This window comes from Periplaneta americana, unplaced genomic scaffold, assembly GCF_040183065.1.
Source record: "Periplaneta americana isolate PAMFEO1 unplaced genomic scaffold, P.americana_PAMFEO1_priV1 scaffold_23, whole genome shotgun sequence".
NCBI lineage: Eukaryota > Metazoa > Arthropoda > Insecta > Blattodea > Blattidae > Periplaneta > Periplaneta americana.
This window is the reverse complement of record NW_027185504.1, coordinates 609,617-629,433: the sequence shown is the minus strand read 5'-3', so window position 1 is coordinate 629,433 and position 19,817 is coordinate 609,617. Positions and strand designations below refer to the sequence as shown.

Below are 19,817 nucleotides of genomic sequence, written 5' to 3'. Positions count from 1 at the left end.
TCTTTACCAGATTTCGATAGAACAATATTCAGTTTAACATCAGTTCCAGGAAATGTAGGAGTTAAAGTGAACGAGAAAACAGCAAATATTTTTCCAAAAACCGTGGCTATTATCAACTTAAAAAAATTCAAGATATTCTCGAAGGAAAAACACCCCAAAAACCAACAAAATTTTCTATAGGACAGCTCCCAGCTTTTGTGCAAACCCCTCTTACTTCTTGTGACGTAGAACGAAGTTTTTCGCACTGCAAAGCTATGCTAAGAGACAACAGGCGAAGAATGACAACAGAAAACATACGTCACTGCTTAGTTGTGAACTGTAACAGCATAAATGGAGCATTCAGCAATGAGGGAACCACTTCAAAATCCATAGACTAAACGTAAGTTACCAATACCTTAATATTCTGTTAAAATAATCTCAGATTGATAATGCATATTTTGTAGCATATTTATCTATTTTTACGGCATAAATGCATACATATTCTTCACGTTTTCAGGGCATGAACTTCCTTTCCCTGGTCATAGACAGAAATTTTTAATCACAGGCCATATCTAGAATGAGAATGACTCTGTGCATTCTACTATTAAACGATGGGGGTGGGAAGAGTTCTTAAAGGAGGACCTATTATACTGCCAACGCAGTAGATACCAGTACTGAAATTGGTCAAGAGAAAAGGCAGTATGTAAAAAGTCAATGAACTAGAATACTAGATACACCAGACATCTTAGATTTGAAATACTTAACACAACAAAGGAAAATAATTTTTCCAGAAATGAAACTAGTTATAATGTAAACTGGTCTAAGATGAAGATCGTGGAGGTGAGAAACAGGATCCTTTTGCCATCACTTTTAAGCACTTCTATGAACAAGATGAATTAAAAAAAATAAGTATTCGACAAAAAAGGAAAGGTAAGTCTTCTTTAGCAATACTAAAACCAGCATTTTCTTCGCCTCCAGGGATAGATTCGGAGGGGGGGGGGGAGAATTTGCTTGTTGTTTGTAAAAGTGGTATCATTCCAAGCGCTCATGCTCAATTTTTATAAAACTTTGAAAGTTTCCAATGGTGTTGAAGAAAATAGAGCTACATTTGACTAACAAATAAACACATGCTTTTTCTCACTACAAGATGCAATTTATTTATTATTATTGTTGTTGTAGTCATCCTGGTTGGTGTAATTTATAACTTGTAATAATTCTGATACCAACCAATCTCATTTTGTTTCTAAATCTATATTTGGCATATTTTTCCATTGTATTATCTGAATTTATTACATAGTCATATAGTCCACACCTGTGAAGTAACGGCTAGCGCGTCTGGCCACGAAACCAGGTGGCCCGGGTTCGATTCCCAGTCGGCACAAGTTACCTGGTTGTGGTTTTTCCGGGGTTTTCCCTCAACCCAATATGAGCAAATGCTGGGTAACTTTCGGTGCTGGACCCCGGACTCACTTCACTAGCATTATCACCTTCATCTCATTCAGATGCTAAATAACCTAAGATGTTGACAAAAGCGTCGTAAAATAACCTACTAAAATAAAAAAAATAAATACATAGTCATATAAGAAAAAATCAGTTGCATATAATAAAATATTATGTAATACAGTTATATCTGAGAAGTTTTGTCTGGATATTTTAATGCGAAAGTGTTACAACTAAAAAAAAAATTCACATAAAAATTACATAAAATAAATACCGACAAAATTAATATTGTAATAAACTTCTATAACAATAATGAATGTATATACCAATTTTCATTGCTGTGAGATGTTTATCTGATTTACCATCTACAATGGAAAACTTTAGGAATATGTATTATATATCTTTCACGTGTTAAATATTATAGTACCTGGTTAACTAGTTTCAGAGTTCTGGAGATGGCCCATAACATGCTGGTACTAGTTAACCAGGTATTGTACTATTTAACACGCAAAAGATATATAATACATATTCCGAAGTGATATAGTGTTAAAAGTTGTGTAATTAAAATGGAAAAGTTTAAATGGCTCTACTGAAAAATCTCTATTTCTGAGTTGTAACAGTCTCGTTCTGAGTCATCAAGTTATTTTCCAAGATGATATCATTAAAAGCGACATATGCAGCAGATTAAATCGGTTAAAGCACTTGCCTGCCGATCCGGAGTTACGCTTGAGTGCGGGTTCGATTCCCGCTTGGGCTGATTACCTGGTTGGGTTTTTTCCGAGGTTTTCCCCAATCGTAAGGCAAATGTCAGGTAATCTACACTACTGTCTTAGGCAGGTAATAAAAATTGTAAAAAAAAAGAAGAACAAAAATACCATGAAAAATAAAGTATTTATTACCAAAGTATTTAGAAAACACAGAAAAAAACAATATCACACACATGAGTCACAGAGTAGGTTCATGACACTAATATGATGTGCGGCCACCTTTAGACAACAATATCTCTTGAATTCTCTTAGGTATACTTTCTTGCAATTTCTGGAGAACTGTGGCAGGAATATTCCTCCACCTGCCACAATATAGCTGCAGACTTTGGCTACTTTTTCACCTTCTCTTTGCCCAGATAATCTCAAAGACACTCGATAATATTTAAATCTGGACTATGAGGAGGGCAGTCCAACAGCTGAACATCTCCTCTACCTTGTTTTTGCTGCAAGTAGGTTTTCACTATATTTTCTGTGTGCTTCGGATCATTTTCCTTTTGAAAGACAAAATCTCTTCCAATTAATTGTAAACCTGATGGCATTGCATGATAAATCAATATTTGTTTGTATTTAACAGCTGTCAGCTTACTTTCAATTCTTATTAAATCACTCACTCCATTAACTCCATATTTTCACACTACCACCCCCGTGTTTCATAGTTGATTGCAGACATGCCTCCTTTAATCGTTCTCCTTTCTTCCGCCTGACATACTGCCTTCGATGACTTCCAAAGATTTCAAATTTTGATTCGTTGCTCCAAAGGACTTGTTTCCATTATTGACTCCCTATAGTTTGTGTTCTCTTGCGGATGATAATCGCTTCGTCCTATTACCCTTCTGTAAGAAAGGTTTTTTTTTGCAGTAACACGTCCATGAAGACCATTTTTGATGAGTGACCGTCATACTGTAGATGCATGTACTTTAGTATTACTGTTTTCAGAAAGTTCTGCTGCCAGCTGTGCACTTGAAACTGCTCTACTTCTCAGGGCTGTCACTTTTAGATATTGTTCATCCCTTGCAGTCAATTTCTTGGGCCTGCCAGTCTGCTTTCGATAATCTAATGTCCCCAACTGTAGCTTTTCCCTCAGAATCTCTTGTACCGCGCAACACGATACACCAGTTTGTCGTGCAATACTTGCTTGACAATGATACCGCTCACTCAAATAATAAACTTTGTATGTCATTTCAACTGAAATTTTTACCATAGCTGCATTTTTTTTCTTGTTCAACCTGCTAAGAAGAGACTCAGTCTATTACTAACTTCAATGTTGTTCTATTCTTAAAGAAACACATTCATTTCATTTAGCACACAGTATTGACTGCAACTTGTTCTGTTTATATGCAATTTGTAAACACAGCACTCAATATACCCGAGCGAGGGTTGTGTCATGGCCATGGGTCTATAAAGGAATGTGGTGTTTCCATGGTTTTACATTAAGCTTGGTTTTGATGACGGAGACGAATTCTTGTACTTATTTCACCAGTAAGACTTCATTCTAACTTGTTTTAGACTACTTTCATTCCGAATTCTAGGAACTAGAACACAATATAAACATATTGCATCGGGTGCCTAAGACTTTTGCACAGAAGTGTATGTCGAATCCTCGGCCTCATCTCGCCAAATATCATCTATCACCAATTCCATCGACATTAAATAACATCGTAGTTGATACAGCGTTGTTAAATAACCAAGTATATAAATATGCAGCAGATTAACTGATTTTCTTTAGTGTGCCAATTGACATTATGTTCAAATATTCAGCCCGATATTGACAAATTGGTGAAAGCTAAAAGTTATCAGCATTCCTCTTTAGAACATGTCCATCACGAATAATAATATTATGCGGCTGTCTCTATTATATTATTATAGTGTTCTGAATTGTATTGTGTTACTTACAAACCGCCTTCAAATACGCCACTGGCATCGACATAGCCAGCGGTGAGTCAAAGTATATCTCACCCCTACTTGCGAGTTTCGCAGCCCTGTACTAGACCCTTCAGATTCATCCACTTCATCTGATGAAGAATACATAATTTTATAAATTTATCGAATAACTGTTTTCAAAAATTCTTTTTCTGGCACAGATGGACCTATAAAATTTGCTCACTTCCTTCTTGTTATTAACTTACTGTTATCTTATTTATTTTCTCATAGATATAGTGCTACAGTGCTGGACGATCAATAATATCTATTAAAATATTGTAGACCTACATGTGAAATACTTTTTGTGGAGTGGCCAATGAGTATTGTAATTACTCTTATTAAATTTGTAATATCAAATTCTGTATATTTTCAGAAACCTAATCTTGAACATCATACTTCATGTACCGGAACTTCTCATGAAATACCAGATAATAGTGATCGGATATTGACTTCTGATGAATATAGTCAGGTATGACCAACATTTTACAATGTGACTCAATTAAAGTTCTTAAAATATTGGCTAATGTTGTATTAAGTTGTGAAATAAGAATATTAAAATTACCAACGTAATTCCAAATATGAAATAAAAATGTCTTGAAAATGATGTTCTTTGCCATTATACAGCAAGGTATGTTAAATATTTGTCCATTGTAACTTGCAAATCCAGTTTTCTTCCATTGTAGTATTTTCTCTCTTTGCTGTAATCCTTCCCCGAGATGAATGATAAGAAAGATGATGGTTTGTTTTTAGCCTCCCCAAAAATATATATAGACTGCTAAAATTTCTCTCATTTCAATTCCTCAGGATTTGTAAGAGGCTTCTCAAAATACACGCACGCACGCACGCTCACACACACGTGTTCTGCCCAAGGGCACGCCTTTCACTGCAAACCCAGCATTCTCAATTCTTTCCTATTCTCTGCCTTCCACTTAGTCTCTGCACATGATCCTTATGCAGTGTATAACAGTGTTGTTCGTACACCTCATATACTATTAAAGTGACCTTTGAAATGACCTTGGAATTAAAAATATATCAATCAAAGTAAATTCATTATTAATATTTGAGGAGAAAAATTTGCTCCGGTGTTGGGGATCGAACCCGGGTCCTTGGTTCTACATACCAAGTGCTCTGACCACTGAGCTACGCTGAATTCAATCCACAGCACCGGATCGAATTCTCCTCCCTCAATGTTTCCTTTTATGGCCTGACTCCAAGTTAGGCATATATGTTGACGTATATGTCCAATGTCAACTGCCATTATACTAGGAGCGCACTCAGCTGAGTGACTTATTTGGCTGGGATTCAGCAGTTAAGTGCACAGTAATCTGTGCAGACATATGCACTGCTAGCTATGAGAATATTATAGATTTATTAATTTGTCATACAAAATATTCTCTGTATTATTGACAATTAATATTTGAGGAGAAAAATTCGCTCTGGCACCGGGAATCAAACCCGGATCCTTGGTTCTACATACCAAGCACTCTGACCACTGAGCTACGCCGAATTCAGTCCGCAGCACGGGATCGAATTCTCCTCCTTCAATGTTTCCCTTTATGGCCGACTCCAAGGTAGGCATATATGTTGACGTATATGTCCAATGTCAACTGCCATTATACTAGGAGCGCACTCAGCTGAGAGACTTATATCGTCGTTGTTTTTGCAATAATTCCTATGTGCAAAATACACAATTTTTCAGTAGGAGAAAAAAACACATTTATTCATCATCGTACATAGGGGATTGTGAATTCTTACATTTTCGAAAGAAAGAAATATAATTACATATAGGAGATTTTATTATTTGCTGTATCACTATTTAAGTTATTTAATAGAAAAAAACTGAAAATCGATAAATATGTCACATAGGAGTTATTGCAGGAACAACGACGACATGTAGCTACATACTTACAGGGTTTCCAGGTGATGAGTGATATTATGGTAACATGATACTGAAGTTATCCTTCTCTACCAAAGATTATAATAAATTCTTATACTACAAAATATGCAGTTTGTATCAAAACTTTATTTTTCACTAAGTAAACTCAACCTTAAACCAACAATTCTCTTTAAACCTCAAAACCTTTGATTAAACCAGTTTCATAATGTTGAAAAATTAGACAAGCTAAATGTACAAAATTGTGTTTGTTTTTGAGCAACATTAAACTGACACTGAGAATTTATTTTAACAAAAACGATAAAATTAAAATTCAGTCATTCAACATTATTCATCACCTATCTATATATAATCAGCTCATGATCTTTGTTATTCTATCAGAATAAATCACAATCTTAACTAATCATTACAGCATGCAGACTTACGATGTGGATTCGTTTCAGCCTAGCAAAATCTTTAAGTGCCACGGCCGATCTTCAAAGGAAAAGGAAAACATCTTTTAGAATTTAAATAATTTCACCAAAATCTCAGTGGGCTATAATTTAATTAGTTTTAGAGAAAAATCCAAGTACAGTGGCCAGTTTACCTTCACATCATAGGTTGAGATATATGGTTCCCAAACACCGACACCAAGCCTTTCCGGTCTGAGCTGATGGCTCCAGCTCTAATCAACTCAGAATGACTCAGTCTGCACCATCGAACTGGCGGCCAAAGGGCCATCGATGCATGCACGTAGAAACGAGAAAACATATCAGAATTTGCCACATCGAAAATCCTTTTCTGAATGCACATGTTCTAAAATTATAAATAAACAACACTCATACATGTCATTACATCCTGCCGGATTACAAAGACAAATCATTCATACACATACCATTACAATATTAATATTTATAAAGCAGCTGATGCTTGGATTGTTTTTTTTTTTTTTTTTTAACAGCAGGTCTGCAGTTCTAAGCTAATCATGTACAACAGATGGCGAGGGATAAAGATTTTTGTTTGTCATGTAATTCAACGTTTTAGTAGTTACATGAAATTCTGTCCCAACGTTGTATGCATTGAAAGTAAATATGTCGGTTGCTACATTAACCATTGTACTGTATCATTTGCTACCCGTAGCTTGTACTCCCACTCCCCTTTGCGCTGTGTATGTCTCGACATTGTGAATTTTCTCTCTTCATTCAATTGCACTTTGGAATTTTTTCAATTTAACTTGTCGACTATTGATTGTTTCTCAATTGGGATTGTAGCCTGGTTCATTACGAATCATTTACACAATTGAGGAGCATTTTTGCTAAACTCGATAGATACAAAATTTTGCGAAAATGAGTTATATATCACAATCATATGATGTTTAGCTTCTGTATCACCCATACAGTCAGATTTTGCACAACTCGGTTCATACTGTGCGTAGAGGATGATTAGAAATATCTCCTTCCCACAACATAAACTGTGTATACAATAAAACTCGTTTTCTGACAAAAGTAGTTTTGTGCATCGATCGAGTTTAGCAAAAACGCTTCTCAATTGTGAATGTTCTTTTGCTTCGCATTCTCGAGTTACACTGCCAAGGCTACTATGGAACCTGCCAATTCGTGCCTAAACTTCCCCTTTACCGCAGTGAAGATAGATGATGTCACTCACTCCAACTCAATGATATGTTGGATACATTTATCCTTCTCTTGGTCTCCATTTACTTTATTGGAATGTGCCGTGTAGTTTAGAAATTATATGCAGACAAAACTGGCCTGAAAATGTATCTACCAAATTTCTATATTACCTAGTGTTGAACAGAACTCATACACGTTAAAAAAAATAAGAATTGCTTTACTATAAATTTTCTGGCTTAAACATATAGGAGATCTGAAAGTAGGCTCTATTAATATCCTTCCAACCTGTTACTGACCAGAAGAAACACAGGGAACAGATATTCAATTCAATATCATTAAATGATACAGTGAGTCTACTAGAGCTTAATATTCACAGAGTGAACTGTAAGTAATATCAATAATTTCAGGGAGTTGTTTGAGATATTTCAAACAAAACAGTCTAATACAATTTTGCTTGTTTTTGCTTTCTTTTGGAGATAAAAATTGTTTTATATGAAACGTTTCATAGCATGTTTTGGGAAAGGCACTGATTTAATTCCCAATATGCTCAGTCAATTTAAGAGGGCAATGAATTATGGTAATGAATGATTGAAAGAATTTTATTTTTGTTCTTTAAATGTGTTGTTTTATAATGCCAGGCATTTGACAAAGTCATTTGACCTCTTGCACTCCAATATTTTTCAAAGATATTATCATGGTCAGCCACGGAAGCACAGATTTTGAGGTGTTCCGAATCCATTTCTTGGTTTGAGTTGCGCAATGGGCAGTTAGTGGAATGATATATTCCAATTCTATGCAGGTGATTGGCCAAACAATTATGGCCTGTTGCCAATCTAAATGCAGCTACAGACGATTTTCGTGGTAAATCGGGAATTAACTGTGGATTATGATGCACAGAGTTCCATTTTTTTCCCTTGAGATTGTGTTATCAAATTTTGTTTGTTGAAGTCTAAGTGTGTAGATTTAATAAATCTTTTCACAAAGTAATATGTAGATTTAGTAACAGATCTGTAAATAGCAGTGCTGCCTTTCTTTGCTAAAGCATCCGCATTCTTGTTTCCCAAGATTCCACAATGGGATGGTATCCATTGGGATACAATTCTTTTATTGAGTGATATTAATTGAGAGAGCATTTTAGTTATTTCTGCTGTTTGAGATAAAGGTGTCTGTTTAGAGACTATTGATAGAATAGCTGCTTTGGAGTCTGACCATATAACTACATTCCTAAATTTATTAATGTGGCACAGAAGATTCCTGAGACTTTCACTTATTGCAATGATTTCTCCATGAAAACTTGTTGTTCCATATCCAAGAGATCTATAAAGTGAAAAGAGACAGCAAGTAACACCTGCACCGGCACCTTGTTCTCTGGAGATCAAGGATCCGTTGGTGTAGAAATGAAGCCAGTTTTGTGGAGGGTACCTAATATTAATTGTCTCTAAAGACAATTGTTTTATTATTTCAGTGTTTACTTCTGATTTCAGTATTTCTTCTGTTAAATTTAGATTATATTCTATATTTAATAGAGTTAAAGGGTTTGGTTTAATTTGTAAGTTTTCTTTTAAATTCGGAATATTGATTTTCTGTTTTAATTCTTGAACTATGGATATGAAACTTTGAGTTTTCAATCTACAGAGAGGACTGTATGAATGCCAATTGTTTCCTGGTAATCTGATAAGTTTTTCAAATTGAATTAGTGCTTTTTCTTCTATTGTCATTTTGATGCTGTTAATATTAGTGAGGAATCTCATAGAATCTATTGGAGTTGTTTTGATTCCACCAGTAATGAGCCTGAGAGCTTGGTTTTGAACACATTCTATTTCGTTTATGGAAGTTGAATTAATTAAAATTTTTCCGCAGTATGTCAGCACTGGCGGTATAAACATTTTGTATGTAGTGTTTAAAGTTTTCCTAGAGCATCCCCATTTCTATCCTGCTAGATTGTAAAATTCTTTTGCTGAACGAGAACGAGAAATTAATGACATTATTTACGGTCCACTCTGTATAAGGAAAAATACAGAAAATTGATTTAAAAAAGCAATGGAATATATGAGGCACTGCGTATAGTAGGGGTGAACTCAACAAAGAATCACGATTTCAAGTTTGCTCCTAATACAAAGTATCCACAACGCCTCATACTCTTTCCAACATAATTAATACTGGTTTCTTTTTTTCTTCATAGTTACCGAGTGGTGCATTGCAGTTATCTGATTCAAAGGAGGATCTCCTACAAGATATTCTGCACAACAGTCTTGCTAAGGAAAACAAGGAGATTCTAAGACTGAGAAAAGTACCGGTATTGAAAGTAAGTAATACTTTAGTATACATAAGTTACATAAATCAAAATGTATGTTGTTGACAGACTTTTTATAATAAATTGTTATAACACTGGATCTTCATATGACAAACATTTATTGAAATCAATTTTTAAACACATACTTCTTTAATTTGTAGAGAAGATATATTCATATCAGCTTTGGGACTGTAAGCTTTCCATTAAGAACTTTATTTTATTCCACTTCCACAAGGAAATAAGTATGTGTTATTATCATCTGCTTTATACCCACCTTCCTTTTAGTACATAATAATAAATTGACACACATATCCGTAGAGCATGGGTTTCATGTAATATGAAAATGAGAAATATGTACATAAATATGTGGCTAAAAATGGCAAAATATGTAGATAAATATGTAATAAATAAAAAAAAAATATGTAATTTAAAAATTAAACTTTATTAGATGCATTTTTGCACACTAATGAAAAATTACAGGTGCACATGTGATTCGACCCTAATTAATTATTGTTTGGTGACGCAATTAATAATTAAATATTTTTCCATATTTTTGCTGTCATTGATCGTCTCATCAGTGGCAACCCATAAGAAGGAATCATCAAGTTCAGCTCTAATCGTTTCCATTGTGTCAGTGTAGCAGGAGTTCAAATAATTTTTATGGAGTATTGATTCATGCGAAATATTGAAGTTGCAGTATTTGCATACGAAAGCTTGAAACTTTGGAACTCCAAATTTATACCATGGTATGTTTGCAGCAACCATTGCCATGCACAAATTTTTATTAAATTCACTGGTACAAGACGAAGAATGTTTCAGCACCACTTGTGTAAGAAGAAATTGTTTCTTTTCGACGGAGCACATTTTTTATTTCTCACATGAAGTTCAATTTTTAAATTCTGTTCTAATTGTGACTTCATGGAGCACCCATTGCATTTGTCACAAACTTTGCACAGCACGATTTTACCATCGCAGTAAGGGAATCGTCAATTGAAATCCAATCTTTAAGCTTGGGTGTGAATAGCAGTAGACTAGCTATTTGTATCACCTGTCAAAATAAGCTTCTTAAGAAAACAGAAGAAATTGTTGTTTTCTTTTAGAGTAACTGATTAGAGATGTTTGTGCGAAATGGTCATACCCACAGGGTAACTTTCACTTTTTCCTTCACCACGTTAGTACAATGACCCCCCTTCGCAGTGGTTCCTACTTTACCGTTACTTCTTAAGGGATATACACACTATTAGCATTGCAAACAAATGTCCATTTTATCACAGAATACGTTATTGTTTTAATTATTAAATTATATTTACCCACTACAGATGAAGAAATAAGCTTTATAAACAATTTTGAAACGTATAACTTAAGAATTAAGTAGAGGGAAAATTGGTGAAAAAAATGTGTATTCTTTCAAAATATGTAAAAATGTGTAAAATATGCCAAAATATTTATTATGCACCAAAATGTGTAAAAATATGTAACTTTAAACTTCGGAATAATGATGTCTTTGATATGATTCGCCGGCATTTTAGCTTTCCTTATAGCTACATATTTAGGAACAAAATATGTAATTACATAAAATTCGGGCTCTACATATCAGTGATGAAGCTAAGGTATAAATATTGGGTAGCCTAAGCTGAAAAAATTTGCTTCCTTTATATATTTTTATAAAGCAGAAGATTCTCGGCTTTTCTATCTTTTTTTTTTGTGACAGACCCCTCAAGAAGGTGAAGTCCACTCATTTTCATCCCGAAACAGAATACATATATATTTGTTGTTCCTGCAATAACTCCTATGTGCAAAATATAAAAGTTTTCAGTAGGAAGAAAAAACACATTTATTCATCCTATGGCAGCCGTACATAGGAGACTGTGAATTCCTACATTTTCGAAACAAAGAAATATAATTGCATATAGGAGATTATATTATTTGCTATATCACTATTTAAGTTATTTAATAGAGCAAAAACCTGAAAATAGATAAATATGTCACATAGGAGTTATTGCAGGAACAACGACGATATGTCTCATAACACTCTGTTAGCGAAGGATATTTCTTATACCATGAAAATTGAAAATTTATATTTTGCTTTCCTCCATGTGCTTTTTTAATATGTAAATTCGGTGTTGATCTTCTGTCTTTGTAAGCACATTTTGTTTCATACGTCCAACTTGAAAACAGTTTCTCTTTTAATTCTACAAATAATGACTTCAGTGTGCCATTTTACACAAAATTAATATGCAATAAACAACACATATTCACTTTTGATTAAACTAATACTCAAAACGCAGCTCATTCAGAGAACACCAATATGGTTGGTTGGTTGGTTGGTTGGTTGGTAGCCAAAGTTCTGGTATCATGGCAATGAAGCCATGAGCCATCTTGCAGTGCAGTATTTTTCCGTAATGTTGAGGTGAACAGGCAAGGCTTCTCAATCTTCCAGGTGGTGCTTATCCATGATATCTCCAGCCGCAAAGGAAACATTATTAATAAAGCACCAACTTATCTTACAATTGAAAATTACAAATTTGAATATGTAAAAATTGTTATATATCTTGGTTCCATGATCAATAATGACAATGACATCAGTCTTTAAAATAAGAGAAGAATATCTATAACAAATAAATATTACTTTGGATTACTGAAATATACTATTAAATCGAAATTCTTAACCATCTCAACTAAAATAAGAATATATAAGACGCTTATTAGGCTGGTGCTGATGTATGCCTCGGCAACTTGGACTATGAACAAACAGGACATCAGAAGACTTAGTATCTTCGAGAGGAAAATTCTGAGAGCAATTTATGGACCCGTCAAAATAAATAATGAATGGAGAATTAGATATAATAAAGAAATATACGATCTGTTTAAGGAGCCAGATATTATAACAGTTATTAAAATTGGTCGATTGCAGTGGGCTGGACACCTGGTAAGAATGGACGATACTAGACTCGCTAAAAGAGCCTTTACATCCAATCCTGGAGGAAGCAGATCCAAAGGAAGACTGAAGAGCTGGTGGAAGGATAATGTATACGAAGATGCCAACTTTATTGGTGCACGAATGTGGACAGTCAAGGCCAAAAGTAGAGACGGCTGGAATAAAATACTGAGGAAGGCTAGGACTCTCAATGGGTTGTTGAGCCAATGATGATGATGACTTATCCAGGATTACGTTCTTTCCACATAACACACAATTGGGTGAGAGGGAGATGCCGATTCTATATAAATGAGCTGTCAAACAATCATGCCTGGCCAGAAGGCGGAAGGCTGTCACTGCTGAATTTCTTGGTTCTTTATGGATGATGTTTAAATTTTGGGGGAGGGGTTCCCATGATTTATCTTTAGCTGATTCCTTTATTCTGTTCAAAAATTGTTGTTTGTATTGAAATTTTTTATTTAATGTAACAGAAATAAATGATATTTGAGTAATATGTTTTTGTATTAGGGTGCAGCCTTTCGCAGCCAGTTGACCCACCAATTCATTATCTGTAATGCCGCAGTGCGCTGGAACCTATTGCAGAACTATTTTCTTGCCAGTTTTTGGAGCTGCTTGATCAGGGTGCAGTACTCAGAAGTTGTGTCAGTTTTCTATGAACTAATATTAGCTATAGCTTGTATAGCTGCTTTTGAGCCGATGAAGATTACAGCTTTGGAAAATTTATTTTTTATTTGTAGTAGATTGGTTAGAATAGTGAATACAGCTTCAACTTCTCCATCAAAGTTTGTGGAGTCCTTCCTGACTTCTTTATAGAATGAGAAAAATTTACAAGTTCCTCCAGCTCCTGCGGCATCAAAATCGTTTTGTAAAGCTCCATCACTGTAAATGTGTAGCCAGGTTTCACAACGATATTTGCTATTAAATGTTTCTAATGTTAATTGTTTTGCTCCATTTGGATTTGTATCGTTTTTAACAATTGTTTATTGTTGTTTATTGTTAGTAAAATAACATGTACAAAAATGCAGTCTTAATTTTTCCCTGATGGAGTGAAAACTCGTGCTCAGGGAGTTATCTACACACATACTTAGCACAAACAAAGATAATTATTTGACACAAAGTGGGTCAAGGAAAACAAAATTATAGGCATAAATTAACTTTAAAAATACAATTTCAATTTTAACAATTTAAATCATACAAATACATACACATATTAAATCAACATATTATATTCTTTAAACATTAAATTCCTAACGCTACTTTTGAAATTACTGATACTAAAATTTTCCATATTTGGGTATTTTTCAATTATTTAATTATATAACCTTGGACCAAAGTAGGTACCATGGCTAAGAGATGTGCTTGTGAAACACTTTGGTCGTATAAAATCGGATCTTTTAGTTCCATATTTATGATGATACAATTTGAATTTATTACGATTTTTATGTATGAAATTTAATAAGGCAATATAATAAATCTGTTTAATTTTCAAAACATTAAAATCAGTGAACAAAAGCTCGGATGAGTAACCAATTGGTTTATTAAGGCATATTTTAATTATTCTTTTCTGAATAAGTATTAGATCTACTAGATCTACAGTGCAAGGCTCTGACAACATAAACATTGTTTTTATTAATAAATTAATCAATATCGTGCTTCCTGTGATAACACATATTTTTAATTCTTCCATCATTACTTCTACCTACCAAAATCTTTGGAAAACGGTTTTAGTGCATCCAATACCTAAAGTAAACACACCTACATCTCCTAAAGACTATCGGCCAATCTGCATTCTTCCCGTTCTATCAAAGGCTCTTGTACGTATTCTCCATAAGTAATTAAGCAAATATCTGATTGAATTTAATATTATCGACCCCTTCCAATCTGGATTCAGAAGCGGGCATAGCACTTCCACTGCTTTATTGAATTTAACTGAAGATATACGAAAGGCTATGGATAAACGGCCAGCAACAATATTAATTTTATTGGATTATAGCAAAGCATTTGACTCTGTTGACATGGATCTACTATTAACTAAACTTCGAGTGTTAAATTTTTTTGACACCGTTATCACCTGGATGCACTCCTACCTCACTGGCCGCCAGCAGCGTGTTGTCTTTAATAATCTGTTCTCCTCCTGGCAGACAGTAGAGTCAGGATTTTCCCAGGGTTCGGTATTGGGTCCATTGCTTTTTTGTCTCTATATTAACGATATCACCAAGTCATTTAAATATTGCAGATATCATATTTATGCAGATGACGTTCAATTATACATTTCCACCAGTCCTGACAGACTGTGATTGTATTAATAGACTCAATAAAGATCTCGAATTCGTTTCATCTTGGTCTCAACAATTCGGACTTAATTACAGATAAAATACAGATAAATCACAGGCTATCTTATTTTCGAATAAAAGATTAATCCCCGATATTAATAAGCTGAACCTTCCTCCTGTGACTCTGAATAAAGCAATCATTCCATTCAGTTCAACTGTAAAAAACCTGGGAGTTCATTTTGAATCTAATCTTACCTGGGACACGCATATCAAACACACATGCAAGAAAGTATTTTCCACTCTTCACTCATTAAAAAGATTGTACCATTATCCAGCTAAATTAAAGCAGATGCTTGTACAGACTCTTATTATGCCTCATTTCGATTATTGTGATGTTTTATTCAGTGATCTCAGGGTGGATTTATGCCAGAAACTGCAACGTGTTCATAATGCGTGTGTTCGTTTCATTTGTAATGCCCGCTACTACAATGTAGATTAGAAAAATATCTTATGATGAGTTGCCAGACCTAACGCATTGCAAATATTTAATGGAATGTGTTCCACTGTATTTATTTTTATATATTTTTTTGTTTCTTATTTTTATTACCTAAATCGTGTTTATTTATCACTTAACGCCAATATGTATCCCACTGTGTTGTTTTTTTATTATTAATCTTTTTTTTGTGTGCATTTTATTCAATTGTCGGTTTCTGGTTTAATTATGTAAATCCTACTTAATTGTAATCTAATACTAATATGTATACTAATGTGTTTATTTTTTATTTTTACTGTGTACACTTTTTTATTGAATTATCGGCTTATTTGTTTATGTCATTCATATTTGATTCTAACAACATTAATATATATTCCACTATGTTTATTTTTATTTTATGAGGTAAATTTTATGTAACGACCTCTTTTGATCTCATTATGTACCTAAATTGTATCAGTATGTAATTACTTAATTCCGATCCAATTTTATGTTCAACTGTGGAAGCAAGTTTTAATCCTGGTTGAGTGTAAGAGAAGGCCTTACAGCCTTAATTCTGCCAGGTTAAATAAAGCCATTATTATTATTATTATTATTATTATTATTATTATTATTATTATTATTATTATTAGTGGAGAGAGAGTAGAATTACAAGCATTTCCCCATCCTAAAATTCCATATTGGAGAATGGATTGAAATAAAGCTAAATAAATGAGACGTAAAATATTAACTGGTAAATATGACGGAAGTATAACAAAGATATAAATTGTTTTACGTAATCTATTGCATAAAATATGTAATATGTTTATTCCATCGTAAATGTTGGTCAATTGTAATGCCTAAATACTTAACTTCTGAGGGTTCGGTTAATATGGGATATTCACAATTTTGAGAAGAACAATCAGAATGATGAATTTTGAGCCTAAAAGAAGATTGAGGAGATTTAAGACAACTAGAGCTTAGTGAAAATGGAACAACAGTTGTTTTGGATGTTTTTAAGGAAAGAGCCTTTGGTCTTGGTTTGGTTCCAATAAGTTGTTTCCAGTTTGAATATTTATGTATTACAAAGGATTTTGTCGGATTTGTGACATTTCAATGTTAGTTTGAGGAATGAGATGCGTTTGTAATCGTTTAACTTTCTGCATAAATCCTTCTTGTGTGTTTAATTTAGTAGGCAAGATTTTGTATTTTCTCCAATAGTCTGCATTAGACAGTCTGATTAATTTCTCATACCGGATTTCTGCTTGTTCTTGAAACTCGTGTATCAGTGTTTTTTTTTTTTTTTGAGTAAGTTGTCTCATTGGATCTATTGGTGTGGATTTCACTGCACCTATAATTAAACGTAGTGCTTGGTTTTGAAATTGTTCTATTTTATTTCATTGCTGTGGGGTGCATGTGATGGGTGTTTCATTACAATATTTGAGGATAGGTTTCATGTACATATATGCAGGGCCGCCAACAGGATTTATGGGCCCCTGTGCAATATTGTGCTCGGGCCCCATTGAAAAAATAAGTTAAAAATTACAAGTTACCAATTATTCTGACCATAATAATTATTTGCAAAATAAATAAAAGATAACCCCATACACAGATACAAATCTAAAAATATAGCCTACACTTTTATTACATTGAAAACTTTTAGCGAAACTTCACATTAGCACAATATATTACATTCATCACACTTCTTCTTCAGTAGGGCCTACATACGAGGCGCATCCATAAAGTAACTTTCCCACTCGTCCCACAGCTAGCAAACCATATGTTGCGCGAAGCGACTGCGTGTACATGATAGAGTAATGTCCTGGCATGGCGCATGTGCTAGCGGAACTTCCCGAGTGCTCTCAGTAGCTTTGTTGCATTGATTGAAGATAGATGTTCCTATTCGAGCTCCCGCCGAGTGTGAAATGCGGTCAGTGATAAAGATTTTGAATGCACAGGACATAGCGCCAATTGAAATTGATCATCAGCTGTGCCAGGTCTATGGGCCTAACGTCATGAGCAAGCAGATGGTGCGTTGCTCCACAAGGTCGTCTGTGATGATGGTTGGCCTCCTACTGCGCTCCTCGTCATGCATATTTTTGCGTCCTGCTGAAAATTGTCTACAACAGCAACTCACCATCTGCTTGCCCATAGACCATAGACGATCGCTCTTCAGACTAAGAAAGCCAAGGTTACTCAGTCTTTCCCGACACATTGTTACTCTGAATACATTTTCATTTCCTTCATTTTATTTGAAGTTGGTGTGAAATTGAGCGTTGTTAGTGAAGGTGCAGAAAATAAACCAATCTCAAGCCCGTCTGTTCAGGTTGTCAAAAATGAAGATAGTTGATACTTAGAAGAGAATACTGATGATTGTGGCTGTCTAGAAAAAAATTCTGATAACAGTAGTATTGAATCAGAACAAGCAAACAATAGTAAAAATGATGTGTTAATATGTGCAAGTGAAATAAATTTACCCACACCAGTTCCTAACTCTGAGTCATGGCAAGTAACATGCGACCTTGGAAAAGTAAAAAGTGGCAGACAAATTGTAAGTGTCATTCAATGCGTTGTTCGAAAAAGTATCCCCAACCTGCCTAATAACCTTCCAAGAGACGGAACAAGAGCCTTTCCAGTATTATTTTCAAAACCCAAGAATGAAGAATGTGTTGCCAGAGACTGACTAGTGTGGAGTGAAACAAATCAGTCACTGTACTGTTTTCTCTGATTTGTTTCACTGTACACTAGGCAATCTCTGGGAACACATTCTCCATTGTTGAGTTTTGGAAATACTGTATTACTGTTTTTGGAAAGGCTCTTGTTTTCGAACAACACATTCAATGACGCAATTTGTCTGCTACTTTTTAGTTTTACAAGGAGGTCAATTTCACACCAACTTCAAACAAAGTTCTACTCCCTTCCTTAATATGTTCCAATTTTTCTGTCTCTCCTTGCACTTCTCAACTCACGACTTATGCTTCTACTTGTCCATTGTCCACTCGTAACACTAATGAACAGAATTTACTAGACAAATGACAACGAAAAGACGAAAGATTCGTCACGAAACATACTATGTAGCCCCTACTGAAAAGGAAACGTAATCCTCCGGCTTGGATTTGGGAGAGTCCACTAAGAGGACAAGCTAATTGAACGTTTTCGGTACTGTACAAGTGACGGGAACATATTTCAGGCAAATGCCGGAGCCGTCAAGTGTCGTGTCGATGATTGCTAACGTGGGAAATCTATATTCTATTATATAAAAGTTAAACATTCACATAATGAAGTGGTAATTTGTATTAATTCTACTATTGTTGGTTAATATGCCACATTCATGTAACAAATGTTCTTACAAAATTTTTAGTACCGGTATGTATCTGTGAATAACTATTTGTGATAATAAAAAGTAACCAGACTCACTTAATCTGACGGGCCCTTACTGCTCACGGGCCCATATGCACTTGCCCCCTTTGCCCCCCTTCTCGGCGGCCCTGCATATATGTGGAATTTAGTGTACGTCTGGCTTCCCCATTTGCAGCCAGCTGATCTTTTTAACAGATTTAATCTCTTTTGGGCTTTTTCTATTACAGTACAGGTATTAATATGATCTTTTCAAGATAATTTGTTACTGGTACAGTATCAAATATGACTCCTAGATATTGTGAATTGATTGCTCTTTGTAAGGGAAGTCCATTAAGCTTGATGTTTATGTTAACTGGTTTAGTGACATTTGTGAATATTTTATATTTAGTTTTGTCTGGATTTACTTGCATTAGGTTAGTAGAGCACCAATATTCCAAATTAGTCATAGCTGTGTTAATTTGGGTTTCCAATGACTTGAGCTTATTCTTTGGTTTTGAAACCTAGATGACGAGGTCATCAGCAAATAATGCAAACTTTACTTCTTTGCCAAAAATTTGGGAAGATCATTGATAAATATATTAAATAATGTTGTACTCAACACTGCTCCTTGAAGTACACGCATAGCTGTTTGTTTGTATTTTGAAAAATTTGACTGATATTTAACTATACTGAATCGCTGTATGATAAAGTCTTGTAACTAACAGAGCATATTACCTGTGGTCTTTTGTCCTTGTTATGGGAATTTTTCAATCTTGTCATCTAATTTTACAATTATTTACCCTATTAACATAATATATTCCATTTTCACTGAACCAACGTGTATTATACCGGTAGACTGTATTCACTTATTTTCATATATATAACTTACAGAGAG

General features: G+C 34.4%; 1 protein-coding gene across 1 annotated transcript in view; it reads left to right on the top strand.

Moving 5' to 3' along the window:
* Positions 1-4,091: 4,091 nt before the first annotated feature.
* LOC138693843 (neprilysin-11-like) overlaps positions 4,092-19,817 on the top strand; it is a 37,679-nt gene continuing 21,953 nt past the window's right edge. The window contains exons 1-2 of the mRNA XM_069817666.1: positions 4,092-4,575; positions 9,793-9,915. Coding sequence (XP_069673767.1) covers positions 4,423-4,575; positions 9,793-9,915 — 276 coding nt within the window. The 5' untranslated portion in view covers positions 4,092-4,422. The remainder of the gene's footprint in view (positions 4,576-9,792; positions 9,916-19,817) is intronic.